The 19,061-nt window shown below is 57.1% G+C and overlaps 2 protein-coding genes across 5 annotated transcripts in view; one reads left to right on the forward strand and one right to left on the reverse strand.

Annotated features, from left to right (window-relative positions):
* The first annotated feature begins 4,912 nt into the window (after positions 1-4,912).
* Positions 4,913-12,929, forward strand: NFKB2 (nuclear factor of kappa light polypeptide gene enhancer in B-cells 2 (p49/p100)). Of its 3 annotated transcripts, none has more exons than XM_011977464.1 (23): positions 4,913-5,049; positions 6,318-6,410; positions 6,682-6,763; positions 6,880-6,920; positions 7,160-7,258; positions 7,335-7,486; positions 7,742-7,848; positions 7,942-8,100; positions 8,398-8,502; positions 8,629-8,714; positions 8,796-8,934; positions 9,147-9,272; positions 9,698-9,907; positions 9,987-10,128; positions 10,495-10,609; positions 10,693-10,906; positions 11,069-11,238; positions 11,360-11,462; positions 11,593-11,744; positions 11,862-11,931; positions 12,147-12,319; positions 12,453-12,564; positions 12,660-12,929. In XM_011977464.1, exons 2-23 carry the CDS (start codon positions 6,390-6,392, stop codon positions 12,779-12,781), a joined length of 2,700 nt encoding a protein of 899 aa, XP_011832854.1. In that variant the 5' UTR covers positions 4,913-5,049; positions 6,318-6,389; the 3' UTR covers positions 12,782-12,929. The 3 variants fall into 3 exon arrangements, with proteins under 3 accessions (XP_011832854.1, XP_011832852.1, XP_011832853.1); XM_011977462.1 differs by having other exon boundaries at positions 5,027-5,223; positions 12,657-12,929; XM_011977463.1 differs by lacking the exon at positions 4,913-5,049 and adding an exon at positions 6,026-6,226.
* A 93-nt stretch (positions 12,930-13,022) lies between these two features.
* The window catches only part of PSD (pleckstrin and Sec7 domain containing), a 17,042-nt gene continuing 11,003 nt past the window's right edge, over positions 13,023-19,061 (reverse strand). For both annotated transcript variants that reach the window (XM_011977467.1, XM_011977468.1), the window contains exons 12-18: positions 17,315-17,358; positions 15,434-15,624; positions 15,271-15,341; positions 14,989-15,146; positions 14,677-14,821; positions 14,246-14,389; positions 13,023-13,834 (exon numbers count right to left, since the gene is read on the reverse strand). In XM_011977467.1, the coding sequence (XP_011832857.1) occupies positions 13,604-13,834; positions 14,246-14,389; positions 14,677-14,821; positions 14,989-15,146; positions 15,271-15,341; positions 15,434-15,624; positions 17,315-17,358 (984 nt within the window). In that variant the 3' untranslated portion in view covers positions 13,023-13,603. The remainder of the gene's footprint in view (positions 13,835-14,245; positions 14,390-14,676; positions 14,822-14,988; positions 15,147-15,270; positions 15,342-15,433; positions 15,625-17,314; positions 17,359-19,061) is intronic.

Genomic DNA, 19,061 nt, shown 5'->3' on the forward strand with positions numbered 1-19,061 from the left:
AAGACCGGGCACGGTGGCTCACGCCTGTAATCCCAGCATTTTGGGAGGCCGAGTTGGGCAGATCACAAGTTCAGGAGTTCAAGACCAGCCTAACCAACATGGTGAAACCCCTTCTCTACTAAAAATACAAAAATTAGCTGGGCGTGGTGGTGGGCGCCTGTAATCCCAGCTACTCTGGAGGCTGAGGCAGGAGAATCACTTGAAACTGGAAAGTGGAGGTTGCAGTGAGCCGAGATCACGCCACCACGCTCTAGCCTGGGCAACAGAGTGAGAATCTGTCTCAAAAAATAATAATAATTTTAAAAAATAAGTAAAAGGAAAAATTATTGATACCCCCTATAAATCTGCTCCTCTCTGTGTGCCCCACATCACTAAAGGACAATTCCATTCTTTTTTATGCCAAAACCCCCTCTTTTCTCACATCCTACATCTAATCCTCAGCAAGTCTTGTTACTTCTATCTTTAAATCTATCTAGAATTGCGATTACTTCCCACCACCTTTATCATCCACTAGCACCCAAGCCTCAGCCACTGTCTGTTGGACTACTAGTCTCCCTCCTTCCTTATAGGTCCTTGCATTCGATGGTCTTTACACAGCAGCTAAATGGATCCTTATTTGTTTGTTTGAGACGGTCTCGCTCTGTTGCCCAGGCCGGAGTACAGTGGTGCAATTTAGGCTCACTGCAATCTTCACCTCCTGGGCTCATGCAATTCTCTGACCTCAGACTCCTGAGTAGCTGGGAATACAGATGCATGCCACCACACCCAGCTAATCTTTGCATTTTTTGTAGAGAAGGGATTTTACCATGTTACCCAGGCTGGTCTCAAACTCATGGGCTCAAGCAATCCACCTGCCTCAGCCTCTCAAAGTGCTGGGATTACAGGCATGCAGCCCAAATGGATCCTTTTAAGACACGTTATACCCCAGCCTGGACAACACAGCAAGACCCTGTCTCAAAAAAAAAAATCTAAAAGCTAAAAAAACTAGGCTGGGCAATGGACCTCACATTGAGAGGTCAATGTGGGCAGATCACTTGAGCGCAGGAGTTTGAGACCAGCCTGGGCAACATGGTGAAACTCGTCTCTACAAAAAAATGCAAAAATTAGCTGGGCCTGGTGGCAGGTACCTGTAGTCCTAGCTACTCAGGAGGCTAAGGTGGGATGATCGCTCGAGCCCAGGAGTTTGAGGTCGCAGTGAGCTATGACCACACCACTGCACACCACTGAGTAACAGAGTGAGAGCCTCTCTCAAAAAAAAAAAAAAAAAAAAAAGATACATTATGCAATCTTCACTCCACTGCTCAGAACTCTCTCACAGCTTTCCATCTTGATCAGAACAAAATCCAAAGTTATTACTTTATTCCACCTACTAATCTTCTTGCTGTTCCTCAAATATGCCAAACACTTGTATCAGAGCTTGGCCCTACTGTTCCCTCCACCTGGAACGCTCTTTCTCCAGATATTCCCCATGACTCACTCCCTTACTTTTTCAAGTCATTGTTTAATTGTTACTTCATCAGAGAGTCCTGCTTTGACTGATACCTAGAAAATCCTTGTCACTGTCTAATCCCTTACCTACTTAATTTTTCTCTGTAGCACTTATTACCAACTGATATATATCTGTTGGAGTTTTGTCTGGAAGCAGCGGTGTTTAATGGAGTGGGCTCTCACTATTTATTGGTAAATGAATGGAATAAATTTGGGGTGCATCCGCTCTGGGCTAGGCATTGTGCTAGGGCTGGGTGTAGAAACAGATGATCATTAGGATGAAAATTAGTGAAACATGCAATGAAGAAGTTTTTTTTTGTTTTTTGGTTTTTTTTTTGAGATGGAGTCTCACTCTGTTTTCCAGGCTGGAGCACAGTGGCGTGATCTCAGCTCACTGCAACCTCCGCCTCCCAGATTCAAATGATTCTCCTGCCTCAGCCTCCCTAGTAGCTGGGACTACAGTTGCCCACCACCACATCCAGCTAATTTTTATACTTTTAGTAGGGACAGGGTTTCACCATGTTGGCCAGGCTGGTCTCGAACTCCTGACCTCAAGTGATCCACCCGCCTTGGCCTCCCAAAGTGCTGAGATTATAGGTGTGAGTCACTGTGCCCGGCCTAACAAAGAGGTTTCTTAAGCCCAGATAGATGAGGCTCTAGCAAATGACAAGCTATTTTGAGTTAGTTTAAAATCTCCAGGCTAACATGCATTAGGAATTGATGAATCTGACAGAGGGGCACATGGGAGCTCATTATACTATTCTCTCCACTCTTCTTTTTTTGAGACGGCGTCTGTCTGTCACCCAGCCTGGATGGAGCACGGTGGCACGAACATGGCTCACAGCAGCCTCAACTTCCTGGGCTTGAGCAATCCTCCCACCTCAGCCTTCCAAGTAGCTAGGACTACAGGCACTCACCATCACATCTAGCTAACTTAAGTAGAGATGAGGTCTCCCTATGTTGCCAGGGTGATCTCAAACTCCTGAGCTCAAGTGATCCGCCTGCCTCAGCCTCCCAAAGTGAAAATCTTTGTATGTTTGAAATGTTCGCTAATAAAGGTCTTCTTTTTTTAATCTTTAGATAAATTACAGCTTAGACTCTTGTAACTAAAATAGCTCAACCCTTAGGGGTGCTTTTAGAGATGTTGTGGGGACTCGAAGAATCCATGCCAATTTTGGTGGCAATTTGTGAGCACTTTGAAAGGATAGACGTGATCAGTGGTAACCAGCACGGGTTTACTAAGTTAGAGTATACCAAGCTGAATTTCCTCCATTTTAAATTTTATTTTTAAATTTTTATTTATTTATTTAGAGACCCAGTTATGAGACTGGCTAAGTTTTATATTTTTTGAGACGGGGTTTCACCATGCTGCCAAGGCTGGTCTCGAACTCCTGGGCTCAAATGATCCACAAGCCTTGGCTTCCCAAAGTGCTGAGATTACAGGTGTGGGCCACCATGTCTGGCCTTAGTCCATTTTAAATAGGGTTAGGAATCTGACTTACCGGAGAAATGTAGTAGACAACATATCTGGATTTCAGCAAATTGTTTGGCAGAATCTTACGATATTTGTTTGAGAGGCCCACAGTAAGGTGGAAAGGGCTGCTTTGTTTTATATAAATTTAGGGGAAAGAGCTTCATCCTGGAGTCAACAGATTGGGTTTGAATCCTGGCTCTGCCCCTTCCTAGCTGTGTGTTTGGTTACTCCACCTCTCTGAGCCTTGATTTCTTCATCAGTAAAGGTAATATTCACCTCCTAGGGTTGTTGGGAGGGAGAATGAGAACTTCTAAAGTACTCGAACCTAGTGCCTGGGACACTATATTTGCAGGCAAGATGAAGGGGGGTGGGGAAGTAATAGGAAACAGACAGCCCAAATCGAGAGCCATAATAGTCTCTCTTTACTTAGTGCCAATGCAGGCCTGTGATTCTGTTCTTAAAAACGTCTGGGGCAAGCTGCAGGAAAGATCCCAGATAGCCTATGTTCTACCATAAGCCTAAGGGAGGAGGACTCCAGGCATGGAGATTACTCATGGCACCTGCTAAGGAGAAACGCTACTGACCAGAGAGAGGTCGACTCATGTACTCGATACTTGGTGAATTCCTGTCCCGACCTCACTGCCTCTAGAAGTGTTCAGGTGGAAACTGGAAGGTCTATAAGAGGCAATTTGGCAGGACACAGTGGCTCACGTCTGTAATCCAAGCATTTTGGAAGGCCAAAGTAGGAGGACCACTTAAGCCCAGGAGTTTAAGACCAGCCTAGGCAACGTAGTGAGATCCATCTCCACTAAAAATTTAAAAATTTGCCAGGTGTGGTGGTGTGCACCTGTAGTCCCAGCTACTCAGGAGAGTGAGAGAATCAGTGTACCCCGGAGTTCGAGGTTGCAGTGAGCCATGATGGCGCCACTGTACTCCAGGCCTGGGTGACAGAGTGAGACACTGTCTCAAAAACATAAATAAATAAAATAGGCCGTGTGCGGTGGCTCACGACTGTAATCCCAACGTTTCGGAAGGCGGAGGCCAGCGGATCACCTGAGGACAGGAGTTCGAGACCAGCCTGACCAACATGGTGAAACCCCAACTCTACTAAAAATACATAAATTAGCCGGGCTTGGTGGTGGGCACTGTAATCCCAGATACTCGGGAGGCTGCGGCAGGAGAATGGTTTGAATCCAAGAGGCGGAGGTTGCAGTGAGCCAAAAGCGCCTCACTGCATTCCAGTCTGAGACTAAAAAAAAGAGGCGATTTCCCACATCGGTGGAAATTTGAGCTGTTTAAACTCTGGATGCCTTTTTCAGTTCTAATATTCCAGATCTCCGTGGTGGATAAACACTTAATTTCCCTTCTCCTGCGCAGAGCTCCTGAGTCCTGGCCCGCTGGGAACCTATCACTTCTGTAAAAGTCCGAGGTCCGGACTGTCTCTCCCGGAACCCTGAGGCTGATGAGACAGAGCGAGACAGGGGCCTGGGCCAAATGGAGTCTCCTCGCGGCCTCATGAAGGCCGCCAGAGGGCGCCCGGGACCGACCGCAAAAGCAACTTCCTTCCTCTTCCGCTAACTTCCCGGCAGCCCGCCGCTCAGGGTGGGGGCCCCGAGGGCTGGGGCCGTCGGCTTCCCCCTGGGGTTCCCCCGCTTCGGAGAAAGTCAAGCATTAGGCGCAGCCAAAGCCGAGCTGCAGCGGAAGCTCCCGGCCCAAGGTGGCGCTGGGTCAGCGGGTACCTTCTCGGCGGTCCCCTAGCCGGCCGAACTAGTGGCCTGTCGCCCCACTAGTGGCCTGTCGCGCCTGGTGGCCGGTCGCCCCGCTCCCTGCCCTGCCCTGAGCGAGCCTGTCCCCTCTCAGGGGCGCGCCCGAGTCGCTCCGGGTTGGCTGCGCCAGTCCAGAGTTAAACTTTCAGCCAATGAAAAAGGGCGCGAGGCGTGACGCACGGAAACGTCATGGGAATTCCCCCCTCCGGGGGGCCGAGAAGGGGCTTTCCCGGCCCCAAGCCCTGCTGGCCGGCGAGGTGTCGCGACCGGTCCCAGGTGGGTCGGGCGCGGAGAGAAGCCGCAACCAGAGCCGCCGCCACGGTGAGTGGCTGGATTCAGACCTCTGGGTGGCCGGGACAAGAGAAGAGCGGGAGGAGGGCCTTTAGCGGACAGCGCCGGGGGCTGGAGAGCAGCAGCGGCACACATCCGGAAAGGGCACGCAGGCAACGACACTCAGATCCACGTCGACATCCTTGTACAAAGACACACGGACCCGTACGTACACCTGTACCTGTGCTGGCGCACACACGGCAGCGTCCGTGCAGTCGCACTCGCACACACATGCACACGGAGACGTGCCCACCGGTGCACTGGTGCCTGCACCCACACCCTTCACGCACAAACTCAAGATACGCTCACCCGTGTCTGTACATCAAGACAGGCGCTGACACACACCCACACTGAGAAGCTCGGGACTCACCTGTCTACACACATGCTCGCTTGCACACTCATGTTGACGCCATGGACACACAACATGCACCCAAGCACTAGAGCCGAAACACACTTGTGGAGCTGTGATGGAGACACACGCTTGTATTGGGTGGGGAGCGTGCAGAGGTCTCCCTGTCGCCTGCGTGCCCAGAGCCGGTGCGGTGTGGGACCAGCTGCTGTTGCGAGGTTTGGGAAAGAGAAAAGAGGAGCCGGAGGAGAAGACACTTTTCCCGCGGCCCCAGAATCGTGTTCTCGGGGCAGAACCCCGGGGCCTCCCACAGGAAAGAGCCCCCGCCTACAGGCTGTTCGAAGGGGAGGCCGTCAGACAGCAGGAATGTCCCCCCAAAAGCCCCCGGGGTTTATCAGCCGTGGCCCCCCTCCTGGCAGAAATTCCCAAGGTTGCTCCAGACCGGAGGAGGGGAGCGGGAGGCGGACTTGGCCCCAGACTGTCAACCTCCCCACGGCCGTGAGGGACCCTCCTGTTCCCTGCCCTGGAGGGAGGAGGGGGTAACCCCCACCGCGGCTCCCCTGATTCTCCTCTCCCTCTACCCGCTGAAAAGCGGCGGGAACCCGCAGACTGGTGAGGGCCTCCCGCCCCTCCCGTCGTGAGGGCGGGGCCACTGGCGTCATTTCCAGGCCCGCCCCCTCCGGCCCCGCCTCCCCTTGGTATTTTCGGGACTTTCCTAAGCTGCTCTAACTTTCCTGCCCCTTCCCCGGCCAAGCCCAACTCCGGATCTCGCTCTCCACCGGATCTCACCCGCCACACCCGGACGGGCGGCTGGAGGAGGTCGGACCGTCCCCCAAATCTGGGCCCCCATCTCCCGCCCACCCCCATTTAGATCTGACCCCCTCCCCCACGCCACTCCTCCCAACTTTAGGCGGGCGCCTAAAATTCTGGGAAGCAGAACCTGGCCGGAGCCACTAGACAGAGCCGGGCCTAGCCCAGAGACATGGAGAGTTGCTACAACCCAGTGAGTCACGCTGCCTGCCCCTGACCCGGCCGGCCGCCCCCCGTGTCTGTCCACCTGTCTGCCCGAGCCCCCTCTGCTGCCATACACCTGCATGCTCTCAGATGCTCTCAGCCTACCAGTCTGTCCATCTGTCTACAACTCTGCCTCCAAAAGGAGCTTTCTCTTGGGCCTGAGGAGGAGGGGGAGTGACCACTGAGGACTTGGAGATGGGAGGTGGGGCCGTGGGGGGCGCTGAGAGTTGGATGCCACCCCCAGTCTGTCTCCAAACCAGGGTCTGGATGGCATTATTGAATATGATGATTTCAAATTGAACTCCTCCATTATGGAACCCAAGGAGCCAGCCCCAGAGACAGGTCAGTAAGTTCACTAACCTCCTCTAGTCCTAAAGGTAGGGGGAGGGAGAGCATGTGCCTTCTGCCTGGGGGAAGGGCTGGGAGATAGTGGCTCAGCAAGGTCTCCCTGTCCCCAGCTGATGGCCCCTACCTGGTGATCGTGGAACAGCCTAAGCAGGTGAGTAAGCAAAAGGGAGGGTGTGGAATGGCTTCAGCTTTGGGGACAAATGCGGTAGTGGTAGCTGACAGGCCATGGAGGAGCCATTGCCCAAGGAGGCCACAGGGGATTGGATGGTCACTGCTGCTGATCAGAGTGCTGTAGTTGTGGTTCAGAGCAGATACTACCAGGCACTGTGGTCACTGCTGGCCGGGGTGGTCTTCCCTGATCACAATGCTACTCTGCCCTTGGACCTTCAGAGAGGCTTCCGATTTCGATATGGCTGTGAAGGCCCCTCCCACGGAGGACTGCCCGGTGCCTCCAGTGAGAAGGGCCGAAAGACCTATCCCACTGTCAAGGTGAGCCAGGATGGTGCTGGAGGGTTGGCTAAGTGGACAGCACGCCCGAGGCCCTGACAGTCCCTGCCTCTCCTAGATTTGTAACTACGAGGGACCAGCCAAGATCGAGGTAGACCTGGTAACACACAGTGACCCACCTCGTGCTCATGCCCACAGTCTGGTGGGCAAGCAATGCTCGGAGCTGGGGATCTGCGCTGTTTCTGTGGGGCCCAAGGACATGACTGCCCAGTAGGTGCCCTCTACCCCTGGCCCCCACTGATATGCCCCTCACTCTCTGCCAGTCCTAAGCCCCAGCCCACCTCCATGAGCTTAGCATCTGACCAAGGGGAGAGAGGTAGGTTGGCCCCAAACCCAAGGGCCCAAGTAGAAACTCCAGTGGCTTCCCTGAGGAAGTAGGGCTGAGCTGAGCCCTGAAAATGGGAAAGGCACCTCAGGAAGAAAGAACTGCACAGCCAAAGGCCTCCGATTCTCCCGTCTCCTCAGATTTAACAACCTGGGTGTCCTGCACGTGACTAAGAAGAACATGATGGGAACTATGATACAAAAACTTCAGAGGCAGCGGCTCCGCTCTAGGCCCCAGGGCCTTACGGGTATGGGTGCAGTGGGGGGAGGGTCATGGGAGGTGCTCATGGAAGGAGCAGGGAGGGAGAAGCCCAGGGGTCACACATGTACCCACTGCCCAGAGGCCGAGCAGCGGGAGCTGGAGCAGGAGGCCAAAGAACTGAAGAAGGTGATGGATCTGAGTATAGTGCGGCTGCGCTTCTCTGCCTTCCTTAGAGCCAGTGATGGCTCCTTCTCCCTGCCCCTGAAGCCAGTCATTTCCCAGCCCATCCATGACAGCAGTGAGTATCCTGACTACCTGGGGTGCCAGGCCTGCTGGCAGAGGTGGCACGAGGGGTGACCTTAAGCTGTGGAGTCAAACAGGCCCGGGTTTCAGAACCTGGCCCTGCCACATAGATGCTGAGTGATCCTGAGCAAGTCATTTCCTCCCCCTGAAGCTTCTATCTTTAGTAAATGCGAATATTGGGTGGTTCCTGCAGCTCCAGGGGTTGCTAAGATAAGGAATACAGATCACCCAGCTCCTTAAATGTGGCCATGGCTATTGCATCATCTCAGCTAATCCATATCCCACCCCATAGAGTCTCCGGGGGCATCAAACCTGAAGATTTCTCGAATGGACAAGACAGCAGGCTCTGTGCGGGGTGGTGATGAAGTCTATCTGCTTTGTGACAAGGTGCAGAAAGGTGAGACTGGAGCCCAGGCTGGGCGCCAAGGACATCGAATATAAGACTGGGGCCAGGGAAGCTCTAGGATAAATGGCCCCGGAGATTCCACCAGGAGCTGCGGCCAAGCTTCCGTTTTCCTTGTAGATGACATTGAGGTTCGGTTCTATGAGGATGATGAGAATGGATGGCAGGCCTTTGGGGACTTCTCTCCCACAGATGTGCATAAACAGGTATCCAGGGCTAGGGCCCAGGCTGGGGGCTAAATTAGGCTAAGGACTCACTGACACCCTCTGTCTCCCTGCACCCCCCAGTATGCCATTGTGTTCCGGACACCCCCCTATCACAAGATGAAGATTGAGCGGCCCGTAACAGTGTTCCTGCAACTGAAACGCAAGCGAGGAGGGGACGTGTCTGATTCCAAACAGTTCACCTATTACCCTCTGGTGGAAGGTGGAGCTGGGCTGAGGACCCCAGGGGGATGGTGGGGGGCCAGGCTGGGCTAGAAGGTCCCAAGAGCTAGATGTGGGGGTGCATGAGCCAAGTCAGGAGTGTGGAGGGTCTGAGGAGGTGCTTCCTAGGAGCCAGCCTGAGGGCTCTTCTGGGAAGGGCCCCTGAGGCATGACACAATAATTGGGCTCAATCTCATTTTCCTCTGCCCCCAGACAAGGAAGAGGTGCAGCGGAAGCGGAGGAAGGCCTTGCCCACCTTCTCCCAGCCCTTCGGGGGTGGCTCCCACATGGGTGGAGGCTCTGGAGGTGCAGCGGGGGGCTATGGAGGAGCTGGAGGAGGTGAGGGGGTGCTGATGGAGGGAGGGGTAAAGGCAAGAGAAGCTGTGGAGGAAAAAACCAGGGAGAGGCCAGGCGTGGTGGCTCACGCCTGTAATCCCAGTACTTTGGGAGGCCAAGGCAAGCGGATTACCTGAGATCAGGAGTTCGAGACCAGCCTGGCCAACAGGGTGAAACCTCATCTGTACTAAAAATACAAAAATTAGCTGGGCATGGTGGCAGGCGCCTGTAATCCCAGCTACTCGGGAAGCTGAGGCTGGAGAATCGCTTGAACCCGGGAAACAGAGGTTGCAGTGAGCCGAGATCGCACCACTGCACTCCAGGCTGGGCAATAAGAGCAAAACTCCATCTCAAAAAACAAAAACAAAAACAAAACTGGGAGAGTCCTGGCTGGTGCCCGCTTCCCACAGCCCTGCCTGTACCCACAGGTGGCAGCCTCGGTTTCTTCCCCTCCTCCCTGGCCTACAGCCCCTACCAGTCCGGCGCGGGCCCCATGGGCTGCTACCCGGGAGGCGGGGGCGGGGCGCAGATGGCCGCCTCGGTGCCCGGCAGGGACTCCGGAGAGGAAGCCGCGGAGCCGAGCGCCCCCTCCAGGACCCCTCAGTGCGAGCCGCAGGCCCCTGAGATGCTGCAGCGAGGTATGGCCTCCAGGGCACGGACGGTCGGGGCGCTGGGGCTGAGGACCCAGCTCTGACCCACGCCCTCTGTCGCCCCCAGCCCGAGAGTACAACGCGCGACTGTTCTGCCTGGCGCAGCGCAGCGCCCGGGCCCTACTCGACTACGGCGTCACCGCGGACGCGCGCGCGCTGCTGGCGGGACAGCGCCACCTGCTGACGGCGCAGGACGAGAACGGAGACACGTAGGCAACAGAGGGCCTGGCGGACGCGGCGCGGGGTGGGGTGGGGGCAGGAAAGGGACCGGCACAGAGCCGGGCTCTGCAGTTTTCGGACACACCAGGCTTCAAGTCCGGCCTCTCTGTTCACCAGCTCTGTTCAAGATGCTTGGTCTCTCCAAATTTCAGTTTTGTCGACCGTGCAAGGGGTACAGTTATAGCACTTACCTACCTCAAAAGGTGCTAGGAAACGTTAAGTGCAGGCACAGCGATGCCCTGGGCCACGTGCTGGGTTCCACGGGCCCCAGCGAGGGAGTCTATGAGGGCGGTGGGGCTTTGAGAGCGAAGGATGCTCTGAGTGGCTGGGCCAGACTCTCGCTCCCCAACCCCCAGACCGCTGCACCTGGCCATCATCCATGGGCAGACCAGTGTCATTGAGCAGATAGCCTATGTCATCCACCACGCCCAGGACCTCGGCGTCGTCAACCTCACCAACCACCTGCACCAGGTGCGGGGGCGCCTACTGGGGAGGTGGGAGGGGTTGGAAGGCAGGTGGGTCTCGGGCCTGGCTCACCCTGCTTTCATCCCTAGACGCCCCTGCACCTGGCGGTGATCACCAGGCAGACGAGTGTGGTGAGCTTTCTGCTGCGGGTGGGTGCAGACCCAGCTCTGCTGGATCGGCATGGAGACTCAGCCATGCATCTGGCGCTGCGGGCAGGCGCTGGTGCCCCTGAGCTGCTGCGTGCACTGCTTCAGAGTGGAGCTCCTGCTGTGCCCCAGCTGTTGCATATGCCTGACTTTGAGGGTGAGCTCCCCATCTCACCTGACTAGGGGGCAGGTGGGGACCAGGGAGGGTATCTGACCAGTGTGCAGAATGGACTATGAGGTGTCAAGGTTGAATGGTCAGGGCTGGCCCAAGGACCGCCTTAAGGGTCATAGCTGCAGGTTGAGTATCCTGCATCCTTAGGATTGTATCCGGTACACCTGGCGGTCCGAGCCCGAAGCCCTGAGTGCCTGGATCTGCTGGTGGACAGTGGGGCTGAAGTGGAGGCCACAGAACGGCAAGGGGGGCGAACAGCCTTGCATCTAGCCACCGAGATGGAGGAACTGGGGTTGGTCACCCATCTGGTCACCAAGGTGGGACTGAGGATTGTGGAAGGAGTGGGACCAAGGGTGGCGGAGGGGCCAAAGACGGTGAAGCGGGGGCTGGCTAGGGGGACCATGCTGTGGTGTCAACCCTTGCCGCTCGCACCCCCAGCTCCGGGCCAACGTGAATGCTCGCACCTTTGCGGGAAACACACCCCTGCACCTGGCAGCTGGACTGGGGTACCCGACCCTCACCCGCCTCCTTCTGAAGGCTGGTCAGTCTCACCCTCAGGGGCACTTGAACAGGGTGAGGGGAAGGGGAAGAGGTGCCTCCCGGTCCTCCCACTTTGCAGTCCTTAATGTGGGCCCCCACCAAACCTCCCCATGACGGCCTCCCTCTCCCAGGTGCTGACATCCATGCTGAAAACGAGGAGCCCCTGTGCCCGCTGCCTTCACCCCCTACCTCTGATAGCGACTCGGACACTGAAGGGCCTGAGAAGGACACCCGAAGCAGCTTCCGGGGCCACACGCCTCTTGACCTCACTTGCAGCACCAAGGTGAGGCCAGCCTGGAACTAGAAGCGCTCTGAGTGACGGGGTCCAGAGTATCTGGACTTAAAGACACGGGCTTAAGGACGAGGTGGGAGGTAGTCAGAGCGGCGGCTGTCTCCCCAGGTGAAGACCTTGCTGATAAATGCCGCTCAGAATACCATGGAGCCACCCCTGACCCCGCCCAGCCCTGCAGGTGAGGAGCATCAAGCATCCCCAGCCCAATTCCTCAAACAGAAATTCTTCTCCTTCAGGACCCTCTGAAAGAGGCCTCCCTTTCTCTACCCTCAGCCCCATCCATCACCCCTCGTGGTCCTGTCTGTCGCTTACCTTGGGAGAAAGGCAGTGTTCAGGTGTCCATGTCCCCACCCAACTCTGGAGGTAAATGACATGTCTATGTGTCCCCCTCAGGGCCGGGACTGTCACTTGGTGATACAGCTCTGCAGAACCTGGAGCAGCTGCTAGACGGGCCAGAAGCCCAGGGCAGCTGGGCAGAGCTGGCAGAGCGTCTGGGGCTGCGCAGCCTGGTGGACACGTACCGACAGACGGCCTCGCCCAGCGGCAGCCTCCTGCGCAGTTATGAGGTGGGTTGGCCTTCGCCCTGCCCCCTCCCCATCCTCCTTTCCCAATCTGAGTCCAGGTGCCTCCTTGGCCCCAGGGCTTCCGAGCATACACCCTAACCATGACTCAGACCTCATCCCGGTGCTTTTTTTTTAGCTGGCTGGCGGAGACATGGCAGGTCTGCTGGAGGCCCTGTCTGATATGGGCCTAGAGGAGGGAGTGAGGCTGCTGAGGGGTCCAGAGACCCGAGACAAGCTGCCCAGCACAGGTAAAGGGGCATCCCTGGAAGGGGGATCTGGGCTTGGAGGGTGGGAGGCCTGAGTCCTTGACTATCCCATTCCTGTCCCCATTTACCCCCAGCAGAGGTGAAGGAAGACAGTGCATACGGGAGCCAGTCAGTGGAGCAGGAGGCAGAGAAGCTGGGCCCACTCCCTGAGCCGCCAGGAGGGCTCTGCCACGGGCACCCCCAGCCTCAGGTGCACTGACTTGCTGCCTGCCACCACCCCCCTTCCTGCACCCCCTGTACAGTGTCCCCACCTATTTCAAATCTTATTTAACACCCCACACCCACCCCTCAGTTGGGACAAATAAAGGATTCTCATGGGAAGGGGAGGACCCCTCCTTCCCAATTTATGGCAGCCCCTGATGTGACTCTTGTCCCTGGAACCAGCTACCCATCCTGCCCACACGCCAGGCATGGTGAGAAGAGAAGGATGAGGCCCAGCCAGCAAGTCCAGAGCAATTTTAATGGGGGTGGAGGCTGTACAAAGGGCAAGGCCCACTGAAGTGGGGAAAGCCAGGTCGTGCTGCCCCCGGCCCAGGTATGGGGCCTTGGCATGGACGCCCTTCCTCCACCTCCAGCAAGAGAGAGGGTGAGCCCTTGGGGAGGAAGGAGGGGAAACCAGCTCAGCCCCAAATCCTGGTCTCTGTCCAAGCCAGGCCCCAGGACAGAGGGGGGACTGCTGGTGTCAGGGTGGGGTGGTCTCAGCAGAAAGCAGAAATGGCATCAGGCCTCTCCCACACAAAAAAAAAGCATCAAAAGTTCAGGGGCGCTAGCCCCTCCCACCCCCGCCCACCCTGTACGAAAAAGTGCAAAACATTATCACAAAAAGGGGCTCTCGGACGTGCCCCTAGCCTAGGCTCCTCAGGCCCAGGCGCCAGCCCTGCCCTGCCCCGGACACCGCGTCCGGCGCGGTCGGGCCCTAGACCGGGAGGCCCTCGTGGGTGGCCCGAGGCCGGCCCGGGCTCAGGCAGGGCCATGTCATCCTGCAGGTGCCCAGCAGGCACCCCCCACCCCAAACCTCATCTCAGGGCTTCCGCCGCCCACTGCCTGCCCCTGGCCGAGGCTCTGAGCTGTGACGCTGAGCCCGGGGCTGGCTGGAGGGTTTGGACTGCAGGGAGGGACTGGAGTGAGAAGGAGGGAGTCCGTCCTCTGTGCTCCCGGCCTGGGCTAGTGCTGCCTCCACTGCATCCAGCTCCTCGCTGCCTGCCTTCAGCTTGACCCGAAGCAGCGCTGCATAGGTGCTATAGCGGGATTTCTGAGGCAGAGGGGCAGGAGCTGTGAGAGCCTGTTCTCTGCCTTCTGCCCACCCCCCCATCTGGACCAGGGAGGGCTGCCAGCAGGGCAGGAGATGGCAGGTGCCCGGCCAGGACTGTGGGATGGTCCCATGCAGGCTGGTACCCTCTCTGGGCTCTCCTGGGACCATCATCTGTAATCTAATGTGTCCTGAGCCTTTACTAGAGCTGGGGAAATGGCACGCTTGACATACGCCTCACCTCGAAACCCCAGTGGGTGTCAAATGTTATCCTTCTTGCACAGAGGAGGAAACTGAGGCTTAGATTAAGCAACCTGCCCAAGGACCTCCAGCCGGTTCCACTCTTAGAGTTCATGCCCTTCACCCTAGTGTGGGCCTGCGTGTGTGGACAGAGGCGCAGGCAGGGAGGCTCACCTCAAACTCCAGGTAGGCCTCCTTCTGCCGCTGCTCTTCAGCCTCCTTGCCCCGGCCCTTCTTGCCCAGCTGGGCGGCTCGGTGCTCCCGCAGCTCACTTGCCATGGCCTTCAGCTTGGCCTCGTGGGTCCGCACCTGTTCCTCCTAGTGGCCAGGGGGAGGCATGGCCATGGTCACTCTGCCCTATATAGTGCCTCTGTGCAGATTTTTAAAAAGATGCCCCTTCCTTTGGACAAACAAACACTATGTTTGGGTTCCCAGCTGGCAAGTGGGACCCAGTGGGGGCTGGATTTCAGCCCCTGCTCACCCCTGTGGCCAGCATCCTGGTGCAGGGGACATCTCCACGATCATACACAGCAGCCTTGAGTGCAGTGGGCCTGAGCCTAACCCCCTCCATCCCACTGGCACCAGGTGGACAGAGCTGGGGCTACCTGGGAGAGGCGGGTGGCAGCGCTGGGCAGGAGAGGGCGGCTGAACTTCTTTTGGGAGCTAACAGCAGCTGGGAAGGGGGGCGCAGAGAACATAGCGGCTACTACATTGATGCGCGTGATCCAGGACTGCATCTGCTCCAGGCTCCTGGGGAGAAATCACAGCCCCTTGGGACCTGGGCCCAGGGTTTCTGTCCCAGGATGCCAGTCCTGGCTCAAGTGTGGCCTGAGAAGGAATGAAATCCAGAGACAGGGAGGGGAGCAGGATGGGAGGTGGGGGAAGGGGTCCAGGATGGGCAGGAGGAGGGGACTCACGGGGCCTGGAAGAGGAAGACCCGCCAGTCAGCTGTGCGCAGGTAGAAGACATGGGGCCTCTTGCTGTAGTCACTGGCACGAGTGGCCAGGGCATGGTGGATGCTGATGGCATTCTTGAGCTCCGTCTCTGAAAGGGCCTTCCCAGGCTTGTACTCCTCCTGCAGGGGTGCCCATCTTATCCTGGCCCCAAAAGCAGCCTGGCCCAGCCCCACCTATTCCCACCCATCCATCACCCACCAGCCAACTCAGTCCCAGCCCCAGCCCCCTGGCCTGGCCCCACACCTTCTGCAGGTAGAGGATCATGCCCTTGAGGATCCCGTGGAAGCTCTTCCAGCCCCGCTTGCCCCGAGGTGCTGCAGAGAGAAAAGACAGGTCAGGGGACCCTGGAACAGGCCCACTCCCATCCATCCCCCAGACGCCACCCCCCCGCCACTCAGCCACGTACTCTTCCTGCAGTCAGGGTCTGCGTGCACCTTTCGCACCAGGGCCCCGTGCTTGTAGACAGCGGCCCCGGGCTCGGGAGTCAGGTCCAGGAAAGGGCTGGAGCCGCTGCCACTGCCCCCGCTGATCCGCTTGATGACCTTGGGGTTGGGGTCGGCCAACTCAGACAGAGAGCGTCTCAGCTCCTCCTCGTCTCTGCAGGTGTGATCACCTCAGAGGGGGCTGGCCGTGGAGCCGTGACCCCCGCTTCAGTTCTGGCCTCTGCCTGCCCTGGAAAAGCTCCCCCAGTGTTTGTGACTTGGGGGGCTCAACCTGAGGGTCCTGTCATGTCTCCAGCCTCAGATCACACCTCCCCAATGTGTGGTTCTGCCCCCTCAGAGCAGGGCACTTCCCTCAGAGTTCCCCAGCCTCGAGCTACCACTGTCCCTTCCTCCTATCAAGTAGGGCCAGCACTATCCTCTCCATTGCTGCACACCCGCAGCCCTCACGCCCTTCTCCACCAGGACATCCCCGGGTCTGCCTCTGCTAGCTCAACCACATCCAGCCCCGGGCTTTGCTCATGGCTTGTGGCTAAATGGTAGCAGATGGAAGAAGTAGCTTCCTAGTGCCGCCCCCACCCCAACCCCATACATCCTGGTCTACAGGCTCAGTCAAAGAAAAAATCGGATTCTATCTTGTCACTCCCTTGCTCAAGAACCTGCAGTAGCTCCCTGTTGCCTCTCATATGGAGCCTATACTGCATCTCCCCCAACACTGTTTTTCTCCATCCCAGCCAGGCCTGCCTTCATTGGTTCCCCACCCCATACTCATTTCAGCCACCACACCTTTGCCTCCCAAATTCCAACTTCCCCTTTCCTCTTCCCAAATGCTGCCCCAACTTCATGGCCCCAGTCTCAACTCTCCAAAAGCCTTCCCCAATCACCCCCTGCACCCTAATCCTGAGCTGTGCCTCCCCTGAGATCTCCAGTGACTGGGAACTCCCAGCTAACTGGGCAGTGAGGGAGTCTCAGTGGATAAAAGCAAATGTGAGTGATCTATGAACTGTGAAAATAAGACCTCTACCCTCAGACTGGGGACCCCAAGGCCCAAACTGGATTTCTTCCCTCAGACTAGGCTCTTCCAAGACATACTTATGAGTCTCTATGTTTCTGTTTTCTTTTCTTTTTTTTCTTTTTTTTTTTTTTTTTGAGACAGAGTCTCACTCTGTCGCCCAGGCTGGAGTGCAGTGGTGCAATCTCGGCTCACTACAAGCTCCGCCTCCCGGGTTCTCGCCATTCTCCTGCCTCAGCCTCCTGAGTAACTGGGACTACAGGTGCCCGCCACCACGCCCGGCTAATTTTTTGTGTTTTCAGTAGAGACAGGGTTTCATCATGTTAGCTAGGATGGTCTCAATCTCCTGACCTCGTGATCCACCCGCCTTGGCCTCCCAAAGTGCTAGGATTACAGGCGTGAGCCACCGCGCACGGCTGAGTCTCTATGTCTCTATTGGAGGCTGCCAAGAACAGACAGCATGGTTACTTGTTTTGTTCTGTGACATCTGGGCTCCCTAGGACCTGAGAGGGCCTCTTGTGCTGCTGGTCAAGGCCCTGCTTCCAGAGGCTTCTGCTTTTCCACTAGGGTTGCCAGGGGACCTCCCTTTGATGTTTCAGCACCTCTCCTCCCACCCCAACCCACTTGTCATAACAACCCAGCTAGAGACAAGATACAGAACCCCAAATTCAGGCAGACATCTCCAAAGAAGGAAGTGAGGCAGCCTCACTGCCTCTCATGGCCTCTCACTCTCCTCCCCTGCCCCACCCAAGGCCCACCCCAGCTCTCTCAGCCTCCCCAGGCAGCCCCTTCCCCATGCCCCATCTTAGCCCCACCACACAGCCCCGGGACTCACATGGCCCACTGCAGCTTCTCATTCTTGATGGAGCTGTACAAGGCCTGGGGGGTGGGGGAAACAAATTAGGGGGTTGTGGGTCAGTACCCCAGTGTCAGAGCTTAGAGCCTTCCCCTCTCACTTGGGAGATGAGCCAGAACTAAGGGCAAAGGGCAGCAGGATATAATGACCAAGAACACAGGCTCCAGAATGGAGACCCAGGCCCGGCTCCACCACCTGAGCTGCATGACTTTGGGCAAGTATCCATGGAGAGGAACAAACGTAGTAACATGTGGGCACAGGCAGTTAGCACAGGGCATCCCGGCACAAGGCTGACGCACAGTAAATGGTTGTTGCTATTATTATCTTTATTGTTATTAAGGGGCCGTCCTGCTCAGATCCTGGGCTGGAGAAGCACAGCCCTGGAGGGAATGGGGAAAAGCAGCCCAAGAAATTCCCCTTCCCCCAACCACGCGCTCTGGCCTGTTTCCACAGGATGAGCCCACACATAGCATATGGGGAAACTGTGACCCCAGGATAGAGGACTCGCCCTCTCAGCACCTTTCTTCACTAATAGAGAGCACACTATCATGGCTCCCAACACCAAGACAAGCTGAGGCCTCCCCCTAACCCTGACAGCCCCAACAAGCCAAATGCCAGGGTGGTCCAGCGCCCTGCCCATGTGCACACTTTCTCACCAGAGAGCAAACACTCATCTAAAAAGCAGTGGTTTTAGCTTCCAATTCCTGCATAGCCCAAACTCTGTGTGATGTGAACCAGCCACTTCCCCTCTATCCAGCTGGCCTGGGGACATTTGGGGGTTCCGGGGTGGTCAGAAGAGAGAACAGGCTCCAGGAGTGGCATGGGGTCCCCTCTTCTCTGGAGTGGCCTGGAACATGGGTCCACGCCAGCGCCTCCAACTGTGGGGGTACTTCCGTCAGCCTGTCCGTGAGTGGGTGTGTCCCCAGCATGTGCATGTTGGGCTAAGTGTGTGGCGTGTGATGCTGCCTGCATGTGAGCTGGGTGCAGTGGTGACGTTGACAACTTCCCTGTGATGGGACACAGCCTCCCCTTCACTCCTCCCAACAAACCAGTCTCTGACTCTCTCACTGCCCACGGCCATGCCCAGCCACACGGCAAACCAGGCATCCCAACTGGGCACACACTGTTCACACCCTTGTCTGGGGATGGGTGTACCCCACAGCCTCCAACCCCCGCTCCACCGCCCCCAGCACAACCAAGGCAAATCAACACATAGACCTTCCAGCACACACCCAGTGAAAACCCAGCATGGCTCAGACCCTTAATCCTCACTCACCAACTCTCTGGCCAGAAAGCGGAAGCGTCCACCAAGATCCAACCTGCAATCCTTGCCTCCAGCCTTCTAGTTCACCCCTGCCCTGTCTCAGGACCCCTTCGGCGCACCACCACACCTCCTTCGAGGGCCCCGAACCCCATCGGTGGGCCGCAAGTCATATTCAATCTAGAAAACCCTCTTCGGTTTGTGAGGCCCACCTTGGTCCCAGGGTCTGTGCCCTCCCTGCCCCCCAGCCCGTGCCCACCTCTGGCTGCCCCTGACCTCTGTCCCTACCAGCCTACCAGGCTCTGCCCTCGGTTCGCGCCGCCCTCGGTGCCTCCCTCAAGCCGCCCCCTCAGTCGCCCCCCAGCCTGGCGTGGGCCGCGGCCCCAACGCCCTCACCGCCTTTTTCTTCTTGCGGCTCTGCAGGCGGCTGACCACCAGGTCGGTGTAGAGCACCGGCTTGAGGCT

Source organism: Mandrillus leucophaeus, unplaced genomic scaffold (assembly GCF_000951045.1).
Source record: "Mandrillus leucophaeus isolate KB7577 unplaced genomic scaffold, Mleu.le_1.0 Scaffold18, whole genome shotgun sequence".
NCBI classification, from domain to species: domain Eukaryota; kingdom Metazoa; phylum Chordata; class Mammalia; order Primates; family Cercopithecidae; genus Mandrillus; species Mandrillus leucophaeus.

Excerpts from the sequence above, each read along its gene's own strand:
- NFKB2 (XM_011977462.1), top strand. The coding sequence starts at position 6,390 with ATGGAGAGTTGCTACAACCCA. Across the intron at positions 7,487-7,741 it reads CCCAAGGACATGACTGCCCA|ATTTAACAACCTGGGTGTCC; the intron begins GTAGGTGCCCTC and ends CCGTCTCCTCAG. Across the intron at positions 10,610-10,692 it reads TCACCAACCACCTGCACCAG|ACGCCCCTGCACCTGGCGGT; the intron begins GTGCGGGGGCGC and ends TTTCATCCCTAG.